We start from the raw sequence: 19,196 nt of genomic DNA, 5'->3' as shown, positions 1-19,196 counted from the left end.
ACATATATTTAGATGAATCTCTCGAATATCTACTCGGTAATTGTTCTAGACACCATGAAGAAGTCAAGGAGTAGAAAGATAAAGCATTTGTTCTCAAGAATAACATTGATACCAGGAGAATAGAGAGATGCATTAACTCAATAATACAATGGTGGTGAAGTGAAATTAATGTGGCTCTTTTACCCTTTTCTTTATAATTCTTACCAAATTTGTACCATAAGACTGGGTGGAACTGTGCAAATCCAGCATAGAGGCCTCGATCTGGAGGAATGGTCAGGTTCACCATTCACTTGGCTGTAGGAGTGAGGCATCTCACTGCCAGAGGGGAAAATTCCCGGAATTATCAAGAAAGGTGAGACACCGATGGAGCACATGTGTACTCCCTGCCTGAAGTGGAAGAGGCTGCAGAGGCCATACTACACAAGACCAGGTGTCTGCGAGACAGAGCAGATAGGTAGAGCTGAAATTATGAGACTGTGAGTCAGAGTAGCAAGTGGGATACCTGCCGCACAGATGGAGGCAGAAGCCGAAGACTATGTAACTGAGAGGCAGAGGACTAGAGTCAGAGAAACGTGACTGCTGGCCAAGGAGAGCAATTACCAAGGACCAATAACAGTATCCTTCGTGCTTTTGATCCTGGCTTGTGGTAATCTGGTAACTTTTCTAATTAACTTCCATAACTGGGAGTTCTCTGTAACTTCTAGGTTTCCATTGCAAAGAATTATTGAACAGGACAGAAAAGTAGAGTTTCGTAGGAGGAACAGCTGGTATCAGAATAGGATAATAAAAGGCGGAGGGTGGACACACATTTGACATCTGTCTTGTAGCAAAAGGCTTCAGGCTGCTGTGAATATGGATTCTTCTTCTGCCTTAGGCAGCCAAGAGTCAGATGTGCCCCTGTGCCACTTTCACAACAATGAATGAGAAAACACTCTCAAAATGATTGATTTTATTGACTGATATATTTATTATCTTATTAAGAAAATGTCACATCCAAAGTGTAGACAGCACATTCTCTACAGGCAAAGAAGAAAAGTGATTTAAGATTGCAAGAATTTTTATGTTTTCTTCTTGAGGCTTTCAATAATGCCTTTTTTTTTAGTGATGGCTAATGTATCATTTTCTAAAATATTAGCACTTTACTACAAATATATAAACAAAATCAAAGAGTGAAAAAATAAGATACATATTTCTCAAAATCTTAACATTCATAAACAAGTAATAACAAATAGAATTATTTTAGTAGATTTTCAGAGAGTATTTAATTAAAAGTGAGCCTGTACTCTATCTCATCTTTTAAAATAAAAATAATATAAAATAAAATAGGAGACAGTATCAATTTTCAGATAAATTCATGTTTCAACATTAGCCAGTATTGAAGGACAAGTTTATGAATGTTGAATTTAATACTTTATATTTTTTCCCTCCAAACAATATGACTTTTCCTTTCTATAACTTATTTCAACAAGACATTTTTATTTGTTTGTATAATTTTTTGCTTTAAAGTCACAAATATGACTTCCCACAGTTTGTTTTTTCTCATCTATATTGTTTTAAAGATTATTATTATTTGCCATTTTATTGGCACTTCCACATGTCACACAATTCAATAGCTCAATCATATCGAGGGGAGTGTAGAGTTATGACCACAATCAAACTTAGAACATGTTCTTTCGTGTACTCATTTTAGTGTAATTTTTTATATGTAGGAAAAGTAAACGCACAGAACTTCTCTAATTCAGCACCTTCTACATGTATATTTCAGTGTCATTGATTATACTCAGTTGTGCAACCATTATTGATATCCTTTTCCTGTCTCCCTTCACCCACATTTCATTTGTTCGACCCCTGGGGGTGGGGTTGGGGTGTTATATGTTGATCGTTGTGATTGGGTTCCCTGTTCTCCCCCCACCTTCCCCCTTACCCTGATGGTATCGTTGCTCCCATTACTGTTTCTGGAGGATTTATCTGCCTGGATTCCATGTATTGAGAGCTCTTATCTGATCCAGTCTAGCCAGATTTGTAAGGTAGAACTGGGGTCATGATAATTGGTGGTAGGAAGCATTAAAGAACTAGAGGAGTGTTGTATTCATTGATGCTATACTGTATCCTGGCTGGCTCATCCCTTCCTGTTACCCTTCTGTGAGGGTCTGTCCAATTGTCTCCAAATGGGCTTTGAGTCTACACTCCAGCCCCCCTCATTCACATCAATTTGATTGTTTGTTTTTGGTCTTCTGATGTCTGATAACCGATTCTGTTGACAACTCATGATCACAAGGGATGGTGTGCTTCTTCCATGTGGGCTTTGTTGTTTCCCTGATAGATGGCAGTGTTGTAACTTTTAGAAAGAGTTGTTTATCCATCATCACAACTATTTCTAGTGATCACCACCCCCACACCTGGAGTCATTGCTTTCTCCTCTATTACCTCAATTCCACCTCTCCTCTATCTACCCCTCAATTCCCCTCCTCCCAAATTTTGCATTGGTTATAGTCTCTATTCATCTGTTCCTTCTGGGAAACCTAGAATAAAGAATTGAAAGTTAAAAATAAAACAAAGCAGAAAGAAGAAAGTAATAATACTAATATAAAGAGAAAAAAGAGTAAAAAATAGGTGACCACCAAAAATATTAAAAGGAAAACAGAGAAAATGTCTGTCCTGGCACAAGTATGAAATATTTAAGCTTAGATTGAGTCAAGAGGGATTCTCAAAAATCTAAAGTGTAAAATTCGTGAGGGCCTTGATCATCTTGATTAATTTTGTGAGCTTTCTGTTTGGTTTCTAGTGTCTACCAACATTGGTGTTCTTTGAATTCCTCAAGATTCTCACATGGTATTTATCTTTCCTATGTGTATCTCTGTCTTTCTTGTTTTTTAATAACTCAGAAATGGTTACGTTTGGGATCCACCCTAAACTGGTATGACCTCAGTACATGACAAAAACCCTATTCCAAACAGGTTCATATGTAAATCCAAGGGTTGAAATTTATAATGAATTTGGCAGAGGAGGAGGAATACAATTCGATACATAACAACTATAAATACAACAATGTTTTAAATTCTGAACATAAGCATTATGAATGGTTGTTGACAAGTGTCATTGACTTATTTCTGACACATAGAGACCCCATGCACAAAACAAGGAAACACTTTCTGGTCTTGAGCCATCCTCAGAATTGTTCTTATGCTGACGTCATGGCCTCAGCCACTGTCAGTCCCTCTGGTTGAGGTCTTCCTCTTTGGCAGTGACCCTCTACTGTAGCAAGTGGGGTGCCTTTTTAAAGGAACTGCTCTCTTCTGGCAACTTGCCCAAAATATGGGAGAAGAAATCTTGTCATCCTTCTTTCTAAGGAGCATTCTGGTTGTACTCTCAATGTTTTTTTGGAACATCATAATTCACACACTCCTATTCTTCTACAATATTTCTTATTAATTTTCTAACTCACATGCATGTGTGGCAATTGAATATTCCATAACTTGATTTAGGCATACCACACCATAGGCCTCAAAGTAACTTCCCAGGTTTTCAGTACTCTAATGAGATCTTCTGAAGACCTTTACCTAATACAAGGTATAATTTGATCTACTGACAGCTGCTTCCATGATAATTGATTATAGATCCAACAAGATGAAATTTTTGACAACTTCAATCTTTCTCCAGTTATCCTGATGTTGTCTATGGATCAAGATAGGAGAATTGTGATTTTCTTTATAATGAGTTTCAATCAATACTGGATAGTGCAGTTTTTATGAATATTTCATTTTAAATATATTTTCAATTATGGAATGTCATAAATTCTAGTTAGTTGAAGGGGAAGTCATATGAGATAAAATCTTTTTTCCATGATGGATACAAAAATATCTCTCTTAGCTTATGCTGTTTTGCAGTGTGACTTTACCACATCAAGAACTAGAACCTTATTCTTCTGGCCTTGATTCTGAGATGGTCTTACAATTCACTTCCCTCAAAAATAATTTCTGAGACTAGGATAGAAAACATGAGTTCTCTCTATTTGACTTTATTAGATTTTAATTTCTTATTAAATTTAGAGTCCATGACCAAAGTCTTTGATTCTTTTAAGCTTGAAATGACACTGACAAGCACCTCAAATGACAGTGGCTTGTGCCATTTTAAGGCATAAGATACACTAATGAAATTGCCTAACATCTTCCAGATGAGGTCATCTGACAGTTAACCATCACCGAGTGACCCCAGTCCATCTCACAAGATGTAAAAGAGTTACCAACTAAGATCTACTGAAATTCTTGGTGAACATGGTCAGCAACCTGAAATAACTATTATTTTCAATATGTAATTTTATTGCTACCAAAATCAGGTGTATGATAAAGGTGCCCACTCTCACTATTTCTATTCAGTATCATATTAGAAGTCCTAGTCAGCACAATAAGATAAGAAAAAGAAGTAAAATATATTCAGCTGGATGAGAAGTAAAATTATCTTTATCCACAGAATACAATCCCATACATCACTCACTCACTGCAATTGAGTGCATGTCGACTTACATTGATTCTAGAGGACAGGTTAGAATTTCCCCTATGAGTTTCTGAGAGTATAACTCTTTATGGGAGTAGAAATCCCTAGGTTTCTCCTGATTTTACATACAGAGAAGGCCAAAATATCCACACAAAATCTTCTCAAGCTACTGGAGGAATTTAGCTAAGATTCAGGGTGCAAAGTCAAAAAACATAAAACATAAATATTTGGGCATCTATACACCAACCATAAGAGATCTGAAATGGAAATGGGGGAAATAATTTCACTTATAATAGCATCTAAAATAATTTAACTAGAAATAAGTCTAACCAGAGATATGATGGATTTATGTAATGAAAATTATAAAACACAGAAAAAGAGAAAACTTAAATAAAAGCATTAGAAGATATTATGTTGATAAGATGTAAATATTACCCAAAGCAATCTACATATTCAACTCAATCACAATTAAAAACTGCAACAACTTTCTTTACAGAAATGGAACAACAATTTTGAACTTTACGTGGAATGGTAAGAGTCCCTGAATATTAAAACAATATTAAAAGAGAAAAACAATTTAGATATGCAACCACTTCTTGATTATAATCATACGATACATTTAGAGTAATCATAACAGCCTGCTAATGGTATAGCAGTAAACACACAGACCTATTGAATAGAATTGAGTCCAGAAATGAACCTGCACATCTATGCTGTTTTTGTTGTTGTTAGAGACTATCAATCCATCCTACCTACAGAGACCCTATGGGTAACAGAAGGAAACACTGCCCATCCCTGGGCCACTGCACAATTGTTCCTTTACCTAACCCATTGCCACAGCCACTGGGTCAATCCATGTCGTTGGAGGCCTTCCTCTTTCTCACTACACGGCAACTTTACCACGCATGATGTTCTTCTCCAAAGACTTGGCCCCTTGACTAATGTCCACAGTCTGTAAGACCAAGTCTTGCCATCCTTACTTCTAAGGAGCACCCAGGCCGTACTTCTTCCAAGACAGGTCAGTTTGTCCTTTAAGCAGTCTATGGTACTTTCTGTATTCTCTGCTTAGACCCTAATTCAATGCCATCAACAATTCTTCTGTCTTCCTGAGTCATTGTCTCACTTTCACAAACATGTGAGGCAATAAAAAACACCCTGGTTGGATTGTGTGCCCTTCATCTTCGAAGTAACATATTTGCTTTTCAGTACTCTAAAGAAATCTTATACAGAAGATTTGCCTAATGCAGCACATCTTTTTATCTCTTGACTGCTTCTATGAACATTGATTTTGGATCGAAGCAGAACAAAATCCTTGAAAACTTCAATCTTCTCTCCATTTATCACGATGTTACCTATTGGTCCAGTTGTGAGGATTTTGGTCTTCTTTACATTGAGTTGTAATCCGTGTGGAAGGCTACAGTCCTTGATCTTCACCAGCAAGGGCTTCAAGTTCTCCTCAATTTTCAGCAAGCAAAGTTGAGTCATCTGCATATCGCAGGTTGTTAATAAGCCTTCCTCCAATTCTGATGCCATATTCTTCTTCATATAGTCCAGTTTTTCTGATAATTTGCTCAGTTTATAGATTGAATAAGCATGATGGGACGGTACAGTTCTAACACACACCTTTCCTGATGTCAAATCACCCAGTTTTCCTTTGTTCTGTTCCCACAGCTTGTCTATACACATGTATAAATTCTGAATAAGCGCAATGCAGTTTTCTGGAATTCTCGTTCCTTTCAACAACTTTGTTGTAGTCCTCACAGTGAAATGCTTTGGCATCTTTAATAAAACACAAGTAAATCTTTCTGGTAGTCTCTGCCTTGGGCTGAGGTCCATTTGACATCAGCAAGTGTACCCCTTGTTCCATGTCTCCTGAATTTGTCCTGCTCCCTGGCAGCTCCCTGTCAATGTACTGCTTCAACTATTGTTGGATGATCTGCAGAAGAATTTTATTTGCATGTGATATCAATTATATTGTTTTACAGTTTGAGCATTTTGTTGGTTCACCTTTCTTTGGAATGGGCACAAATATGGATCTATTTTAGTTAGTTGGTCAATATACTTGTCTTCCATGTTTCCTGGAATGCACGAGTGAGTTCTTCCCGTGATTCCTCAGCTTGTTTCACATCTATAGTCAACTAATTTAACCGGGTGAAGGGAAACTTTTCAATTAAAGGTTGGGAAGCCATACTGTTGGGAAAACTAGTTTCCACCAGCAGAAAAATAAATGGGATCTATGCTTCACCCTATAACAAAAAACAAATTCAAAATGAATTTAAGTTCTAAGTATGCAAACTGAAACTCTAGTAATCTTAAATAAAACTATAGGGATGATGTTGTTGGGCCTAGTTTGCAACCATGGATCATTTAATGTAACAAAAGCACAAGTAGCAGAGATGAAACACATAAATGGAACCTAACCACAATTTGAAACTTTTTCATCAAAAAATATCTTCATAAATCACACATCTGGTAAGACTATGATAAGCTATATATACACATAACTTGAAAATTTAACAGCATAGACAGATAAACCAATAATAAAATAGGCATATGAGTTGAATAGATGTTTTATAGAAAATGTCAACCAACTTGTCACTGACCATATGTAAAGCTACTACTTATCATTGTCCTCAGAAAGATGCAAATAAAATCCACCAGGAGATACCATTTAATTCCCACTAGAATGGCTAAGAAACCCAAACCAATTCAGAAATGACAAATGCTGCTATAGATGTGGGGAGACACTAATACAGTGCAGTAGTCTCAGAAACCCTCTCCAGGGGTCTCAATGACTCTCATTTGAGTAAATGCCACTTGTTTATTTTAATTCCTCTTCTCACTATGCTTCCTGAAACATGCAAGCGTAATAAGATAATATGACCCAGAAATTCCAATTCTAGGTTTTTGTCCCCAAAGACTTTACCTCAGAGACTTTAACAGGGTTATGGACAACAATGCTCACAGTGGCCGATAGATGGGAGTGGGGTGTGTGGATGAGCAATCAAAGCCAGAAAGGGAGGAGCAGGGAAACAAATGTGGCACATGGACACATGTAATACTATCCATCCAGTTTAATAAATGAAGCCCTTCAACATGCTGCAGTACAGATGGAGCTTGAAGACATTAGGCTGAGTGGAAAAAAAAGAATCCTAAAAGAATATACATTATATGAGCTAAATCATACCAAAAAAAATAATTGTACAGAACAAAAACTGTATTACTGATCTACAGGGAAAAAGGAAGGGAGAACAGGAAGCTGATAGTTACGAAACACACTGCATCACCAGGCCTTGTCCTTTGATCTCTTGGCTGCTGCTTCCACGGGCATTGATTGTGGAATCAGTGAAGATGACATCGTGGACCATTTCAATCATGGCTTCACTTATGGTGATTTTGTTGACCCGGTTGTGAGGATTTTTGTTTTCTTTATGTTGAGTTGTGAAACATGTGGAAGGCCACTTTTCATCTTAGCCACTAAGTGTTTAAGGTATTTCTTGCTTTCATTAAGCAAGATTGTTCCCACAAATTCCAAACCCAACCCAAGGTCATTGCCATCAAATCAGTGTTTCTAAGACATTAATTGCATGTATAGGACTAGAAAGCCCAGTCTTTCTCCTGCAGAGCAGCTGCTGGTTTCCAAGTGCTGACCAGGTAGATCACAGGGACCCTGTAACCACCACACCACCAGGGTACAGGCTTCCTCTAATCTTAATATTGCGTTCTTCCTCATGCCGGCAAGCTTCTTGGAGTTTTGCTTAGCACACAGATAGAATAGTCGTGATAAAGCAATGATACCTGACAGTTACCTTTCCTGATTTTAGACTGCACAGTATCCCTTTATTCTGTTTGAATGAGTACCTTTGGCACAGCTTCCATATAATCTCAACAACTGTTCTAGAAGTCCCTGCACAACACTATCCATAATCTTCTCGGGTCTACGCAGCTGCATGTCTTTGCATTTTCAATACAATCCAGGTGAGCCTTTTTTCAGTCTTGGCTGAATTCATTGATTTCAGCAAGCATATTCCTCAATCCATCTCTTCCTTGGAATCTGGCTTGACTTTCTGGATTTCCCTTGTGATGGAGTGCCACAACTATATTTGGGTTGTCATTAACAAAATTTTATTTGAAGGTGAGGTCAATGATATTGTTTGACAATTTCTAGATTCTGTTGGGTCACCTTTCTTTGGCGTGGGCACAGATAGAAATTTCTTATGGTCTTGGCCCAGAGCTGTGAGTGCCAGCACTGCATCCATCAATCAAAACCTGTCCATTGACGGTCTGTCCATTCTTGGAACTCGTGGTTTTCACAGATGCCTTCAGTGTGGGTTGAACTACTTCCTGGCCCCTAGTGCAGGGTTCACTATTGGCCAATTCTTTCTGGCATCTACTAATTCTAGTAGACTATCAGTCTTCAGTATTGAAAATCAAGGTTTTATTTTTTTCCTTCGTTTCTTTCCACCTGATAGAGTTGGTTATCCATTTGGTTTCCTAACCCCAAGTCTTTGCACATTTCATTATAATTCAGTACTTTGTATTCTTGAGCTTGTTTCAGAATCTAATGAAAGCACAATAATACAAATACATACTTTTACTTTAAAAAATGTCTGCTCTCTGTGTTGTTGCATGTGGGACTGTTTCCTTTCATTACTGTGAGATATTCTACACTAATATATTTGTAAGTGCTTTCTACTACAACTATTTTTGGTACTCTGACTTTGGATTTGTTCTGAAGAAATCTAAGATCAACCTAATATAGATCAACCTAATATTTCAGTTTGTTAGTGATCTTTATTATTAGACTAGAACTTAAAATATTATCTAAGTCTAATCTAGCTCTCATTTAAAATATTTATTATTATTATTATTTATTATATCATTTTTACTCTAATAATGGTGATATTTTGCATTTTTAATTCTACTTGATTTTTGTTATTAACTTTTTTTCCTGTTTAAGAAAACTTACTTTTGTTTATTTTTCTGGGCATCTTGACATAGAAGTTCTGAGAAATGGCTTTATTTCTTCATCAATACCTGTAAATATTTCCTCATTTCAAACTGGGGAAATATTGAAAAATGCATGAATCATCAAAAGAACATGGAAAGAATACAGAGCCACTATACAAAAAAGAACCAGTCAATATACCACCATTTGAGGAGTTAGCATATGAGAAATAACCAATGGTGCAGAAGGAAGCAGTTCTAGATGCATAAAATCATTAGTCAAAAACAAGTCTCCAGAAATTGATGGAATGTCAATTGAAATATTTCAACAAACTGATGACACACTGGAAATCCTCACCTATACCAAAATATTAGGAAGAGAGGAAATTGGCCACCTGGCTAGAAGAGATCCATATTTGTACCCATCACAAAGAATGATGACACAACAGAATGCTCAAATCAAAGAACAATCTCATTAATATCATATGCAAGTAAAATTTTGCTGAATATCAGCCAACAATGGTTAAATCATTACATTGACAGGGAACTTCCAGAACGTCAGGGCAAATTTAGAAGAGGTTTTGGAGCAAGGTATATCATTGATAATGTCAGATGGATCCTGACGGGAAGCAAAGAGTACCACAAAGATATTTACTGTGTTTCATTGACTATGCCAAGACATCAGCTGGGTGGATCATCAACTATGGACCGTTTTGAAAAGAATGGGAATTCCAGAACACTTCATTGTGCTCATGTGAGACTTGTAAGTGGATCAAGAGGAAGTAGTGCAAATGGTACAAGGGCATACTGCATGGTCTAAAATCAGAAAAGGTATCAAGGAATCAGGGTTGTATCCTCTCATCATACATAGTCAATCTGTATGCTGAGAAAAAAATCAGAGAAGGTGGATTATGTGAAGAAGCATGAAGCAACTGGATTGCACCTGACACAACCTTGCTTTCTGAAAGTGAAAATTTGAAACACTTGTTGATAACCATCAAAGACTATAGCCTTTTGTATGAATAAAAATCCAATGTAAAGAAGACCAAAATCCTCACAATTAGGATTTGATGAGTGGAGAAAAGATTGACATTGTCAAGGATTTCATCCATAATCAATGCTCATAGAGATCCAATGACAGTGCATTGAATAAACCTGTTGAACAAGGTCTCTTAAGGTGTTGAAAAACAGGAGGTTACTTTGAGAATAAAGTGTGCCTAACCCAAGCCATCATATTGTCAATAACCAAATAGTCCTGTGAAAGCTGGCCATCGAATAAGGAAGACTGAAGAATTGATGTGCTTGAATTATATCGGTGAAAGTAAAAATAACAAACAAATCTGTCTTGGAAGACATCCAGCCAGAAAACTCCTTCAATACAAGAAGGGTGAGACTTTGTCTCGTATTTTGGTCATGTTAACAGGGGAGCAGGATGTCATGCTTGGTAAAGCAGAGGGGTAGCGGATAGGAGGGAGACCCTCAACAAGATGGATTGGCACAGTGTCTGCAACACTGGGCTCACACATAAGAACAATTACGGCGCAGGACTGGGCAGTGTTTTGTTCTGGGGTATATATTATTGACAGGATTTGAAACCAACTTGATGGCACAGAACAACAAGAACAATCTATAAACATTAATACTTGATGTGTAAACAATACTTGTAAGTAAGACTTGATTTCATGTATTTTCAGTTCCTTTTTGATTAGCTCTATCAACTAGCAAGACATATGAACCTATTCAGTGGCACCTAACAACAAGCAAACAAGAAATATAAGGCTGTCTATTCCAATGAAGAGTTACACCTTATAAACAAACCCTACCAAGCAGTTATGCTCTGTCCTCTACTTGTGCGTTGAGTCACAATCAGCTCCATAGCAGTGATATTTTATATTAAGATTTTTATATTTATATCTAATCTTCATTTCATGCCAGAAGAAATAATGACCCAAAGAGGTTTGATATCACAATTTAAGTGAAATTTGAAGTTACTTATAGAGTTGTTCATGCACATCCAGCATCCCTTATCCCAATATACTTTATATCAGGAGTCATTACTTATTCCTGGATTCCTAAGCACTCTCAATTACTGTTCTTACAGTGAGGACAAAGTAAAAGTGCATGAATGATTAACTTTTTTTATTTCTTAAGAATTATTTAAATTCTATTGGGGTATGGTAGGAAATATAAATCGTATTGTTGTCTGGTAAAAGGAGATCAATATATTCTCTAAAGAATATGTACAACAGTTCAAGAAATATAACCTACAGCTAACAGTTGAAATGCAAGAAAATTAATGTATTTTTTTTCTTTTTGTAGAAAATACAAGAGACATCCTCATGATATATGAAGAAGATGCTGAAGAATGGGCTCTGTATTTAAGGGAAGTTTTTTCCCATGCAGCCAAAAAGGAAACAATTGTGTTATATTGCTTGGAAAATTTGTCACTTCGACATTTCGATTCACTGAAGATGAACTCTTACAAATGTAAACTTTTAATATTATCAAACAGCCTGCTGACAGATCTAACTCCCAAGAAATGTCAATTTTTGGAAAAGGTACTGCAGTCACCAGAAAGTGTGGTTATCCTGCTGTGTGGGGTGAAGAGTTCAGATCAGCTCTACAAGTTACTAAATCTCTCTGGAGACAGATTGGAAATCTCAACTGAGCAAGAGCCAGAAGACTACATCTCCGTAATCAGGAGTGTCCTATTCAAAGGTATCGATGCCACATTTTATCTGTTTTTAACCTTTCCCTTTTTTTTAGCTAATAATGAATACTTTGGTATTAGCAAAAGAAAAGAAAAAAACAAGAGTGCTAATTTTATGTAGCCACATGGTGTACTTCCTTAGAATGCATGAATCTTAATTTCTAGTTATGTTTGAGTCAAGATATTTATATCAACTTATAAAACTGGTTTACAAATGTGGTTTATAAATGCAACTAGTATTATATGCTAGCTTATATGCTTTCCAATGTGCCACTTTTTTTCTGAAATCTGCTTTCTTATTTAATGGGGGAGGGTTGAATTCATATATCAAAACTAGTCTTGGTGCCAGCCAGTAGGAAGCCAAAAGTTGAAGCTTTATTTTAATCTCATTGCATGCTTGTCAGGCTAATAATTGTACAGTATCTGTTACTGTGATGTGGACTAATATTACTTTTACTCATTGTAGTTTATGGGTATAACCACCATGATAAAGAGCAGAACACAAATTTTCATTCAATTATAGTCCAAGGTAACAGCTCCAACGCTAAAGCGTGCTACAGTTCAAAATCCCTACCCAAGTTCTACTCTGCCTTGGTGTAGACGTGGACTACAGAGAGCAGTTTCCCTTGTTTGGCCAACCTTTAGCAGCCTGTCAATCAGCTACCGTTCCAACCCTTTCAGAGGATGAGGTGGGCTTATGATTTTTCTCTGGTAATATAAAGAAAGGATTCCCCGGTGAACAGTCACAACCCTGGGCTGTTAAACTCAAGGTAGGTACTACAAACCCCTCAACTTTTCCTTGGGGAAAGACAAGATTGTCTGCTCCAGTAAACATTTACATTCCAGGACCTCCCTTGGAGTCGGAATCAACTCAGTGGCAATGTCACATAAGCTGGTGAGCGGCAGCACTTTTTCTTGGAGCATGTCTTTGTGTTCTTTGAAGTCTCCTTCCCTCCTTTGTGCTAACTTCTCTGAATGTATCCTCTCCTCTCAGCTCCTAGGTTTGGTGATTGATTTCACATAGATTCTCACTATTATATTTCAATTGTCCACTCGTGTGTGTCTTAGCCCAATCCTTCTGAAATACATGCTAGTTGGTTCTTTTGTGTTACTTGGTCCACATCTGTACATAAAACCTTCAACCACTGCCCAAACATGATTTTAGCATAAACATCAGTATTTTATAAATCCTAAGAATACAAAACAATCCCACACGGTCTGCTCATGGGCTCCCTAGGCACGCAGGCTACGTCATGATCCCACATTCTTCCTCACGGGGAAGGACAGTACTTCCAGCCCGTCAACAGCTCTAAAGACAAGGTCCTTCTCCGTATTTTCTAGTTTCCTAAACTTTTCTGATTTAACCATTTTATTATATTGTTGTATTTGTTATCTGTTTTTGCATTAAGAAAATCCAAAACTCTAGCTTGAGTAAATGAAAGTAACAAATAATTATTTTATCACAGATTCTGTGGCTCAAGAACAGGGATCATTTAGTTGGGCAGTTCTGATCCAGGGTTTCCCAGGAAGTTGTGGTCAAGTTCATCTGGGCCACAATCACTTGACGGGCATGCTGGGGGAGGAACTGTTTATAGGGGGGTGCATCCAGATTACTGGCAAGCTCAGCCACTATTTTTTTTTATGTAATATATTGGTTGGCTGGAAGCCACCTCTAGGTCACTCCTGAAAAAGGGCTCTAGGATGTATTGTTTCAGAATTCTTAGGTGCCCAAGTGATGCATTTATGCTTGAGGGACAGGTGGGCAATTTGGAGGACTGTATTGTTCTCTCCCCTACCCCTCATTGTCTACCTTTGGAGAATATGAAGAATTCTGAAAACCCATCTACTTTCCTTTTTTTTTCCCTGTAATAAGGGACTTCATCTACTTGCTGATGACCATTTTCCCCCTTTATATTTGAAACATACTGATTTTTATTAGGATAGTATAGTTATTTTTATATTATAAAGGATACTATAAACTGTTTTGTATTTTTAACCTCAGATTTTTAACCCTAGAAACATGTTATTATCTTCACCCCCAGGGCATGTTTGTTAAATTCTTACTTTATTTCGAGAGCAATTTATTGATTTATATTTTGAAATGTTTTTTAATTTGACTATCACAATAATTCTGGTTTGGGAATTCCATTTGTGCAAATATTGGACTTACTTCTCTGTTGTATATTAAGTTTTCTATATATTTTTTCTGTACTGAGATTCTTTAATAAGTGCTTTTGCAAATATAAACTGGACCCCAGGCTTACACACATCAGGCTTTCTTATTTGGTGTAATTTATCACCATCAACATTTGCTGTAATTAATAAGGGAAGGAGAAGGGCAGACAAACAAAAAGTCACCAAGATAATACTGTTTCCATTTTGAAATTTATTACTTTATTCCCACCTGCTTACATTACCACCAGAAACACTGGCAGCGCAGTAATGGAAGCTTCTGACTGCTCATTTCAAGCTGGTGGTTCAAACTCACAAGCTTCTGAGCCGCAGGGAGAAACGGCAGTGTGCTCCTCACTTTTGGAAACTTCTGGAGCAGTTCTAGTCCACCTCCTGGATGGCTGTGAGATATAACAGGATTAATGGCAGTGGTTTTGGTGGGGCGGGTGGGTCAGGATAGTTTATTAAAAAAAAAACAACAGGGTATGCACCTTAGTTCTTTCTTCTAAAAACGTAATGACCTGGAATTCCCTGCTGTTAGCCTCTTCACCCCTACAAAAGTGGTCCATTTTAAAAAATTTCATTCCACCTCATGGAGAAGGTTCTGAATGGTCACAGGAAGTCTCTTGCTTTCTGCAAGTCTCATGACTTAGCTCTTTCAACGTGCACGATGCCCTGTGCACCCAGAGATCGTCATCTGTCAGGAAAACTCACTTCTTGATTGTGCCGCAACCGCCCTGGTAGATCAGTGTACTTTCTGACTTCAGTTTCGGATTACCACGCGATGCACACAGATCCTGGAGGTATGACAGGTTCAGTTCCACACCACTGCGATAAAGTGCATATTGCAGGAAAGTGAGTTCACACATTTTCTGCTTCCCAGTGCATACGCATGTTGTATTTGTATAACACTGTATTAACAATGCAATAGGCTTATTAAAATTTTTGAAATGGTGTAAGAATCAGCAAAATGTGACACAGAAATATAGTGTTTGAAAAATGGCATTAATACACTTCCTTCTATAACCATCCATTTGTTAAAAAACAAAAAAGCAGTATCTCAGAAGCATAATAAAATGAAGTGTGCCTGTTTATGATTCTACATCAGTCAAAATGTTAAATAAGATCTCATTGAGCTTATTGGTACCATTGAAGGTTTTGGGGTGGTGAAGAAGATACAACACTTTTAAAACATTTGAGCTCACTCCAGTTTATGCTTTTGGTGAAAATCCACGAGATTCTTCACGGGAACAAGAAGTAGCAGTCTAGTTTGAAAAATCTGCATTGCCTTGGAGACCATTTGAGCAAGTACACGCTGTTCTACAGGACCACTCTGACTTACTCAACTGCGGTGGGTGTTCAGCATTCTATATGATGTGTCATGGAGTGAGTCTTTGAGCAAATGTGCTGTGGATTACTCTGATCTATGAGAGTTTGGTGACTTCGTGGTCATGTGTTTGGTTGCTAGCTTCGAGGTCATCAGTTGGAAACCACCGACTGCTGTGTGTGAGAAAGGTGAAGCGTTCTACTCCCATAAAGAGGTACAGTCCTGGACCCCCAGGGTAATTCCACTCTGTCTTTTAGGGTCATTTTGAGAAGGAAACAACTCACCGGCAGCGAGGTTGGTTCCTGAACGTTCAATAAGCAGCTAGAGAAAGCACCTTTATACACCTGTAGAGAGTTACAGCCCCATTTTATGCTTCATGTTACCATTCTTGTTGAATATATACATGAACATTTATTGAAAAGGAGAAACAGTAGGAAAGATGTGCAATTCAATTTTTACCAACCTTTTCCCCTTTCCCCTATAAAGAATTGTTGAAAAAAGAGTGAAATTATTTTTCAGAAACATGATATAATAAAGGGAATAAAAAATGCCAGAAAAGTAATACAACTAATAAAATATTCTAATGTTAATATTAAAAAAAGAAAAATCAAAAGAAATTTCATAAAGCTAAATGAAAGAAATATTTTATAATTAATCAAGGCCCCTGAGAAATGCTTTTATTTTGAAAATATATCAGAGTTAATGTTTAATGTGTATCTTATTTCTATTTAAGAGTACAAGGAAATGAATTCACTGTTTTTTAATTCCAAAATTGGTATTGATTCAAATCCAACTGTGTTTTCCACCTTTCCACCTATATGTAAAGCAGACTGTATACTTTATGAACAGTATAAACAGATCAAAGTCACATTGAAAGCCCGCTGGTGGTACAGCTACTGACTAGAAGGCCTGTGGTTGGAACCCTTCCCACCTTCCAAAGAAGGAAGACAGGCGACGTGGTAATCTGCTTCACTAGCATTCTCAGCACCAGTCAGTGAGGCCTCGCGTCTTTTAAATGAAGTCCACTCTCTGGCACATGCTTCCAGTTCCTTCTCAACAGGGTGGCCGCAGCTTGGAAGTATGGGCCCTGTCCCCACTGCCGTTATTGAGCGCACATAGCGCTTTAAGGCAGCTGTAGCATTGCCTCTTACAAACTAGCCTTCTGCAGATGCCCTCTTGAACGTGATTAAGAGGAAGGAGGTGACTTTGAGGCCCAAGGCACACCTGACTCATGCCGTGGTGTTTTCAATGGCGTCCAGCGCCTTCACACTATTGTTCTTGCGCTGGCTTGTTGATCTTGTTCAGCAACGTACCCTCACTCTGTTGCCTGGTCCTGCGCTGATCTCCACCGTTTGTCACTTTCTCCATGTTTGCCAGTTGACATTCTAGCCATTGCTCCAAGGCAACTTAAAAGCTGCTTTATTAAGGAATTTTTCTCACACATTTTATCCTTTAAAAAATTTCTCCTCTATAATTTTGATTGTTATGTACTTATGACTCATTATTTTTTGACATAGATCTTGACCATTTTTCCCTCTTGAGACTTTAAAAATGTGTGTTGTTATTTTTTTCCTTTCAAAAATCTTCGTAGGATTTTAAACATCTAAAAAATAGCAGAGTACTGGTATTTGTGTTTTTAAGTACAGGTTTATGAATGCTTATTGATACAATTCGACCCTTCCCATTGTCAATGATGCAAAGAATTTCTGTGGCAGTTTGAAAAAAATGTATAATTGAAACTAATCATGAGAAAAATAGCAGATAGCCCCAAACTGATAGAGATTTTTAAAAAATTGTACTATAGTTTTCAAAAATACCAAAGTCAAAAAATAAAAAGAAAGGTTGAATGTTGTTGCATATTAAAGAATTCTAGAGTTACATGAAAATTAAACAGAATAAAATATCCTGAGTTCGATGTTAGACTTTGAAAATATGATTAAATAGGAAATTAAGGCAACAACTGATTCAATTTGTGTATACTTTTTATCTTAGGTAAAAGGATTGTATAATGCTAAATTCTAGATAATATTGCTGTATAATAGACTCATGGATTACAAAATTATAGTTGTATAAGGTAGCATATGTAACTTTGGGAGAGGCATATTGAACCCTGAATTCTTTCGGGATGATAATAGGACAGGCTGTCTCTAAGCACTATTAAATGGCTACATGTGTGAGTTGCTATGCAATGTATTGTCATCTCTCTGTGTGCCACTGTTGTTGTCACTCTCACAGAATGGCTGGGGAGGGCTATGGGGATGTAAAGTGCTGTGACCCATGGAGGGAGATTCCATAGCTCACTGATAATATAAATGAAGGGCAAGGTCCCTTTGTGGGGTAGGACTTGGAGTGTGTGAAGCCTTGACCTGGGGAATGGTGAGTTTTCCCATCCCAGACGGCTTAAAATGAACCATTCCAGAGGTAGAAAAGGCAGTGTTCCTATTACTCAGAAAAAAGGTCCCAAAGTGGAACACATTCTTTGGAACTGAGGTCCCTGCCAGGAGAAAAGGAGAAACCGTGAGAAGCAGTGACCATTGAAGTAGGGCAGCAGAACCAGGAGACTGGCAGCAGGTTTGCTGGTGGCATAGGCTGCAGTTGCACCCTGACGGGAGAGATGGAAGAGCTATTTAACTATCAGAGCAAGGTTTGGGCCAGGCTTAAGGTCTAGGTCCAAAGACAGACTGGTGGGAATGAATAAGAAGAGATTTCCTGATCAATGAATCCTATCCTGAGTGTTTCTGATCCTGAATTGTAACCTGGTGCTTCTATAATTAGTTCATAATTGTGATGATTGTCTGTGAGTTAAAAGTGACCATTGAAACAAATTATTGAAACCAGCATAGAAGCAAAGAGTGGTCAGTTGGTATTAGACTTAATAAAATGCTTGGAAGTAGAGGCATATCTGACCTTTACTTATTAGGAATCAACCTTTGACTGATGATGATCTTAAAACCCCCCACTCCTTGTGACATGAGAGGAAGTAGGTCAGGTCCCACTCAATCCAATTTTCACATTTGCTCTACCATCAATCAATCAATATATCTACACACATATAGATTCATATGTAATATAAACTTACAGATATATCTATCTATATAAACAGACATATATTCAGATATATATGTATGTGTATGTATGAAATTCTGTTAAATATTCTGAGTTCATTACTGTAAATATCTATAGTTTTCAAGGTATGGAAAAAAAGCAAAATAAAGACTTCTTTTACTATGTGCTAATATTGTGCAGCTTTGAGAGGGGATGTATTTTGAAGGAGGACATAATTCAGTATCATTACTGTGAAGTTATATAATTATCTTGAGGTGGACATCCACAGAGCTTCCAGTCGTGTATTTTATAGGTAACAATAGAATATTATACTACCATTCATAAAAGGGTTCATCTAGCATGAGGAGTAATGTTTTTTCTATATCATCTGGTGATGATTTTCTACATATGTACAGTCCTTAGCTCAGGTATATTGTCTTATGTATCTTCTTAATATGTTTCTCTGTATCTAGTTCACTGCCATATAGAAGTCATTGAATA

General features: G+C 37.3%; 1 protein-coding gene across 1 annotated transcript in view; it reads left to right on the top strand.

Annotated features, from left to right (window-relative positions):
- Positions 1 to 11,780: 11,780 nt before the first annotated feature.
- BANK1 (B cell scaffold protein with ankyrin repeats 1) overlaps positions 11,781 to 19,196 on the top strand; it is a 345,748-nt gene continuing 338,332 nt past the window's right edge. Inside the window, exon 1 of the mRNA XM_075543540.1 lies at positions 11,781 to 12,159. Coding sequence (XP_075399655.1) covers positions 11,781 to 12,159 — 379 coding nt within the window. The remainder of the gene's footprint in view (positions 12,160 to 19,196) is intronic.

Source organism: Tenrec ecaudatus, chromosome 3 (assembly GCF_050624435.1).
Source record: "Tenrec ecaudatus isolate mTenEca1 chromosome 3, mTenEca1.hap1, whole genome shotgun sequence".
Taxonomy (NCBI): domain Eukaryota; kingdom Metazoa; phylum Chordata; class Mammalia; order Afrosoricida; family Tenrecidae; genus Tenrec; species Tenrec ecaudatus.
Note: the sequence above shows the minus strand (reverse complement) of the source record. Positions and strands in the feature narration are given on the sequence as shown.